The sequence below is a fragment of the Cornus florida genome, unplaced genomic scaffold (genome assembly GCF_030987335.1).
Source record: "Cornus florida cultivar Cherokee Brave unplaced genomic scaffold, ASM3098733v1 CherokeeBrave_3.0.0_Hap2_Chr08, whole genome shotgun sequence".
NCBI classification, from domain to species: Eukaryota; Viridiplantae; Streptophyta; class Magnoliopsida; order Cornales; family Cornaceae; genus Cornus; species Cornus florida.
The window spans coordinates 18,014,694-18,022,246 of record NW_026775578.1 but is presented as its reverse complement, the minus strand read 5'-3'; the positions used below and the strand labels follow the sequence as shown (position 1 = coordinate 18,022,246).

At 35.6% G+C, this 7,553-nt stretch overlaps 1 protein-coding gene across 1 annotated transcript; it reads left to right on the top strand.

Annotated features, from left to right (window-relative positions):
- Positions 1-3,142: 3,142 nt before the first annotated feature.
- Positions 3,143-4,992, top strand: LOC132270304 (cytochrome P450 94C1). The gene has a single exon (XM_059771487.1). The coding sequence runs from the start codon at positions 3,285-3,287 to the stop codon at positions 4,797-4,799; it is 1,515 nt and encodes a 504-aa protein (XP_059627470.1). The 5' UTR covers positions 3,143-3,284; the 3' UTR covers positions 4,800-4,992.
- The last annotated feature ends 2,561 nt before the right edge of the window (positions 4,993-7,553 follow it).

Genomic DNA, 7,553 nt, shown 5'->3' with positions numbered 1-7,553 from the left:
AGATGTGTAAGTAAAAAATCTTGACTTTGGTAATTAAATATGGTGATGCGCCTTTATTAGTTGCTAATTAAACGTGTAAGTAAAAATTCATGACTTTGGTAATTAAATAACTGCCATATGGATGTGTTGCCTTTATTTTTTAGATTCTTTAAACTATAGCCACAATAGGTAGAGACAATTATAAGATTGCGTGTGTATATATTTATTAATTTGGTTGTGTATTATTTGTAGGATGGCCAACGTGGCCGACTTAAGATTTGTTTTTAGGGTTCCATTGAAGAAAAAAATAATAATAAAAATTGAAGAAAAATATTAATATTTTGTGTCTTGTTCGACAAGTGTTTTTTTTAAACTCTACCTCTATCGAGGTTTGAACTCCCAATCTCTCTTTTGAAAGGGAATGAGTGATACCGCTAGGTCAATTGGTCCTTTGATTTTTGTAGCCCACTTTGATTATATAGTGAGGTATTTTCTAAATTTGGGTGGGAATATGAGTGTGTGAGAGAGAATTGATTGCCATGAATGTGGGGCGGTAGAAAGTAAAAGATAATAATAATAGATGATTATCATTTGAATCCAATGAAAGAATGTAAAGTGATGTATTCTTACAAATTGAGTTGGGGCATTTCTAAAATTTTAACAAAATATATAGATAATAATATAAATAAATAAAATTCAATGGGTGCATGTCAGTGCCTGGATGGCCATAGACACTCGACCGTAAAAATATATTAACGTGTAAGGTGTAGGAAAAATAACTTTGCTCAAATTTGGCCAGCTATCTAAATACGACCAGACTAATTAATTTGACAATAATTCTAAAATATTTGACCTAGAAAAACTAATTAATTTTTTAGCTTCGATGATCAATTTTGTCCATAAACCCTTGTAATTCATTTGTTTGATTCCTTCCTTCTACCTAAAATAGTTTTAATATCTCATTACTCATCATCATCATCATCATCATCATCATCATTATTATTATTATTATTTTCTGATAGAGAACTCCCATACAATGTTCTTGGAATACTTTAGACCTTCTATATATGTTTCAATTTGAAACACAGAATGTTGAATGTCCTATGGAACATAGTGTTTTCCTGTTTGGTCTAAAAATAAACAAGAACAACTTATTCATGTAGCGAAAATGAAAATATAAAAATATAAATTAGTGAATTGATTAAAACAAATATAATGATTAATTTGGATACATGAATATTTTTTTTTTCTTCAGGTAAGTACCTAGAATGTTTTAATTTTTTATTACTTATTTATTTTGTTTCGACAAAAAACACTTTACAATATTCGTGATTCGTAAAATACTTTGAACAGTCTATCTTACATTTTGAAAGAAGAATCTAGTTAGGTTTAAGGAACAGGTCTTGAGTATTTTAGCAAAATATTTGAAATATATATTATATGAGACTTTAGACTGAGCCTTGAATTCGTCGACGTCGATTCTGAGTTTTTATTCCTCGTGTTAAAACTACACCTTCCAGATCACAATACACCGTGTCCAGATCAGACCATGTTAATCTAATATTTTGGTTCAACTTTCCACATCGTACGTATTTGATGTTGAAATAAAGACAATGCATTCAGTGCCAATCGACAATTCAATATGGGACCCTTATAACTGTTGCATAAATATCCAGCTTGCATTAACTTGGGCCGACATGCATGAAGTAAGAGAACTCCGCTTGTGTGAGCCCAAAACCAACAGCCTGTCACAGTGTGGCTCTATTACTATCACTATATAGTAAAGACAAACATATAAATTAAAAAATTGATAGAAACTCAATGTGACAATCATATATATACCCTTAAAAAAGAGACTCAATGTGACAATTAATTAATTGAACCGGTTCAAATTAGTCAGAAGTGAAATTAAGAAAATCAATTTTACCATTTGAATCGGTTCAAGTGAGGCTAGAGTTAAATCGGTTCAAGTTGTCCAGCTTTGAACATCACTAAAAAGCCTTCAAAAATTGAACCGGTTCAAGTTGGGATGAATCAATTCAAGTTAGGCAGAATGAAAATTTTCATTAAAAACCTAATTTTGAACCACCGAAGTGTCCTCATATACTCACTTACCTTCCTAGAACGTTGTTTCCATCATCATCAATTGTATCGGAGCATAAACATGATCACTTCTTTAATTTAGCTTCCAATATTGAGTCTTGACAAATAGAACAAAAAATTTACAACTTGACCGGACTCATTTTGATAACAAAATTTGTCAAAATACAAATTTATATTTCACATTAATGACATTTGATTAGGGTTTTTTTTTATTTCAAAAAAAAAAAAAAGTAGGGTACCATAAAATTTACAAGATGGGAGGAAAATAAAAGGGTAATATACTTTTTTGGTTTGCCAAATTTATTTTTATTAAAGTCTTTTAAAATTAAATAAAGGTATGAAAGACATTTTACATTTTTAGGAGAGGTCAAAATAATAAAGGTTACTCTATTATGTAATTTGTCCAAACGTCAGGAGAGATTAGTGTAACTTATCTTAAAAATAAAATGTTTAACTAAATGTATCATATAAACATGTCGTATCTTTTGTTAAAAATGAAACTTATAAAATTAAATTTTAATTAAGCATGAATTGTTGTATCGTGTTATTTGTGAAATAATTATATTGTATTTGTTTATGGACCTAAAAGAATCTTATGGGAGGGGTCACCTTAAACAATAATAATCTATGGTAGAATATTTTTAAAAATTGAATGAAAATATTTTTAAAAATTTAACAAAAATTATAAATAATTTTATAAATACAGGAAAAATTAGTGGGGAACACAACATGCGAACATAAATTGTTGGACACTATAGTCTAGATTTGAGTCGCACAGAAAAATGATCAATGTTTGTAATACAGTATTACTTATACGTAGTATATGTTTGTGTGTGTGTGTGTGTGAAACAGTCTCTCTATTATAAGAGCACGTGGGTAAAATGTTAGTACAATGAGCTATGACCTGTCTACGTGATGTGAAGTTAGTAATTAACGCACGCTTTACTCGTGAACAAATACATTCTGCGTCGCACTCGCGTCCATTCCATATTTCAAAAGTAGAAACTAGTACAATTTAAACAGCACTACACATGACTGACTCTATGTGTCTACAGTTGAAAAGCCCAACCACCATATAAATCAGACCCAACCATTTCTTTCTGATCACACGATTCACACATCAACTTCTCTCTTACTACGTCTTTCCCACCCCCTTCCTAGCTACTTTCTCTCTCTAGATTTTTTTTTTGTATTCAACATCGATGGACTTCTACTCTGAAGCTTCCTTGTGGCTACAATCTCTGCAAACCACAACTTTTTGTATATACTTGTTCTTCTCTTTTACAATTTTATTCAGTCTTGTCTCTATCTTGTTCTTCATTCTTAGGTTCAAGCCACGGTGTGATTGTGAAGTATGCCAGAGCTATCTGAGTCGCAGTTGGACCTCGCAATTCGATAATCTATGCGACTGGTACACTCATCTTCTCCGGAAATCGCCAACAGGAACAATCCATGTCCATGTTCTCGGCAACACCATCACTTCGAACCCTGAAAACGTCGAGCATATGCTTAAAACAAGGTTCCAGAACTACCCAAAAGGGAAACCCTTCTCTGCAATCTTGGGTGATCTTCTGGGTCGTGGTATTTTCAACGTCGACGGCGATTCGTGGCTGTTTCAGAGGAAAATGGCGAGTCTAGAGTTCGGGAGCCTCTCAATACGATCGTATGCGTTCGAGATTGTCACCTCCCAGATCCATTGGAGACTTCTTCCTATCTTATCAAGCTTTTCTTGTAAAGAAAACACTGTCTTGGACTTACAAGATGTTTTCCGGAGATTTTCATTCGATAACATATGTCAATTCTCATTCGGGTTAGACCCGGGTTGTCTACAGCTGTCCCTCCCTGCCTCGGACTTTGCAGTGGCATTTGACCTGGCGTCAAAATTGTCAGCAGAGCGAGCCATCACCGTGTCACCGTTGGTATGGAAAATCAAACGGTTGTTAAATTTAGGGTCAGAGAAGAAGCTGAAGGAAGCCATTAAAGTGGTCGACAAACTAGCTGACGAGGTGATACAGCACAGGCGAGAAAAGGGTTTCTCTACCAGGAATGATCTTCTATCAAGATTCTTGAGCACAATCGACGATGACAAATACGTTCGTGACATTGTCATCAGTTTCCTTTTGGCGGGACGTGACACGGTCGCCTCCGCCCTCACCAGCTTCTTCTGGTTGCTGACACAGCACCCGGAAGTCGAGTCGGCGATTCGCGCCGAGTCGGACCGAGTCATGGGTACGACTCAGGAACTCGCGAGCTTGGAACAAATGAGAGGCATGCATTACTTACAAGCAGCTATGTATGAGTGTTTGAGACTCTACCCGCCAGTTCAATTTGATTCAAAGTTCTCTCAAGATGATGATACTCTTCCAGATGGTACATTTGTCCGAAAAGCCACTAGGGTTACATACCATCCGTACGCAATGGGTCGGATGGAACGGGTTTGGGGTCCGGATTGCCTCGAATTCAAGCCCGAGAGGTGGTTGCAGAACGGAGTTTTCACCCCCGAAAGTCCATTCAAGTACCCGGTTTTTCAAGCCGGTGTTAGGATTTGTTTAGGGAAGGAATTGGCACTGGTTCAGATGAAGATTGTTGCACTTACGTTGATTCGGCGGTTCGATATCCGAGTTGACACACCGAGTGAGAGACTGCGGTTTGCTCCGGGTCTAACTGCCACCGTGAGTGGCGGTCTTCCGGTTTCTATCCGAGAACGGAAAGCCTAATCACACCACCACTGTTGTAAAATTAGTACTCCGTATATAATACATTTTTTTTTTCAAACTCTCGTAATGTTCTCAAGAAAAATTGAACTCTTCGTATCACATCTAAATTTGATACGAGAAGTGATACTAGACCACTCTGGTATATAGATATGTATTTCATGTACCCTCCAAAAATGCAGTCTGTATATTCGTAGACTTGGAAGTGTATTTTTACACGAATTTAGTCATTTTAACGGGGAAAGTATCAGGACTATAATTTATGATCTAATGGCTCTTTGGGTTTATTGAATCGGGTATGGAATACATATATATGGGATATATTTATGTTAGGATGGCTCATTGGTTTAAGCATCATTTTCTATTTATTATGGAATTGGGTATGGATTAAATCTATGTGTAACTGGTTGGACACGTGTCATACGGGTACGTGTGGAAAAACCTATCTATCTTTATAAGTCCCAAAAGAATTTCCATATTGGTTAGGACTAGCAATTGTAACGAACTTGTCGTGAGACCAATTGTAATCGACCCGACATGGGTAGGATCATGATATCAATCGTAACAAATTGAAGGCTTGTAATTCGATCTAAAAATTTAAACCGTTAAGTGCTGCTTAATCACTTTTTTATAACCAAAAGCTGATTTAGGACAAAACCTATGAATGTTTTTGCTATTAGACTCAAATAAATCCGAGAGATTTTCATTCATATTCGGAAAAAACCTCTCTAACATAAAGTATGTTATATATATATATATATATATATATATATATATATATTATGATTTGCAGTTGCGTTGTAACGAACTTAAACGAATATCGGTATAAACTGATCGAACCAATCGGTTCATATGAGTGTTTAACAGTGTCGATCCCTTAAAAAAGAGTTACGAACGTAACCTATTGAGCTAACCATGATATACACTCCCCTATAAGTTACATGAAAACCGAGCCAGATCAAGTAACTTGGCCCAATCCCTTTGGTTGGCATTCACAAAGTGCCTTGAGTAGATCTCCAACAAAGCATTCACTCTTTCTGTTTGCCCATCTGTTTGTGTGTGAAAGCTGGTGGAGATCGAAGTGTAAGTTGGACCCCCATCAACTTATATATATATATCATATTTTATGAACGAATGCAAGTTAATGTGTGGTTCAAATTTCACAACGGTTTTAGAATTCAATTCTGACTTTTGAACACGTATGTCTAAGTCAAAGGGTGTGAGTTGAAAGAGTTTAAAAAGTTAGATGGAACTACAAAACTGGAATGTGCATGTTATGTGGATACAATGAATGTAATTGTCTTGACTCTTGAAATATCTACATATAATGTGTTTCGCATTATCTTTTACCACGAGAGGTGTAGTTTGAAGGAGGAGGGGGGCTATACATGACTTCCAATGGCTGCCCATGTGCCTAAGGATAAGGTGGGTTGCCTCTCCAATGTTCTTCCACTTAATTTAATATTGTTTTTTGATCGACAAGTTATCGTGCAGTGTTGTATTCTTTGCATTTGGGCTTTGTGGTCATTAGCTATTAATGGATGCTACAATCCATCGTTGACCTAAATTAATTAATTACTATGATTCAATTAATTCATTAAACTTGAATTATAATCTAGAAAAGAGTCGCATTATTTAAAGTTTTCCCATGTGGGCAAAGAGCACAATTGATCTTCGTGACGGTGGTTTTAATTTACGAAACCATGGATGTTGGATCCAATAAATTATAATGTCTCGTTCGTCAAAGAGAAAGGGAGGATTTTTTTATTTTACACTGCTCCTACCCCGATTGAAATCTCAACTCCACCCTTACAAACTTGAGTAAGACCTCCAACAATGATTTAAAAAAAAAATAAAAATAAAAATTTAAATGATGGAATTTGATAGAAAAATAATGTACATAACGAAATAAACTAACAACTATAATATTTAGCAAAAATAACATTAAAAATGAGCTAATATGGTACTAATTCATGATTATTAAACTACTTGTTCATTGACAAGAGAGAGCTTTCTTTGCGTTTTCATTGGCGTGTGAACATAGTTTATTTTAATAACACTTGGTGGTTCTTCAGACATGACTAAACCGTTGAGAATGTTAGTTGCAATTTGATTCCATTTTCTTATTCACAAGGAACTAAATGTGCAGATCATAAAAATTGCGTGTATCACAAACAAAATTGATACAGTTAGGCTATGCTTGATAACCGTTTTTATTTCATATTTTTATTGTTGGGGATAATGTGTAGTAGTCAAAAACGTAAACTGAGGAGGCCCTGGATGACATGGGCCAGGTCCGACTCGCAAAACACAACCTTCAGTCCGAACAGCTGGGTCAGCCCATAGAAAGACACTGCCATATGGGCCGAGCGGGAGTAAGCCCATCAAGAGTGACCAGGGCTTACTGAGGAATAGGCCCAGGTCCATCAATTAGTAAATATCTTGTAAATATCTTGTAAATATCTGGTAAGTATCTATAAATAGGAGTTGGAATGAAGAGGAGGGGGATCTTGATTCGGGTTGAGGTGTAAGAATTCTAGAGAGAGAAAGGATAGAAGGAGTTTCTTGCATCTTCAATTGGCGCCGTCTGTGGGAAACGCATAAAAGTTTGGTTGATCAATGAGGAGTATCGAATGGATTCAAACCAATTCGGTTGATCGAGACTCGATCTTGCGGATTTGAATCCAGATCTGAGCGATTGTGACCTACTCTGGAGGAATTACGATTCTTGAAGCTTTGGCAGGAGTGACTTCAGAT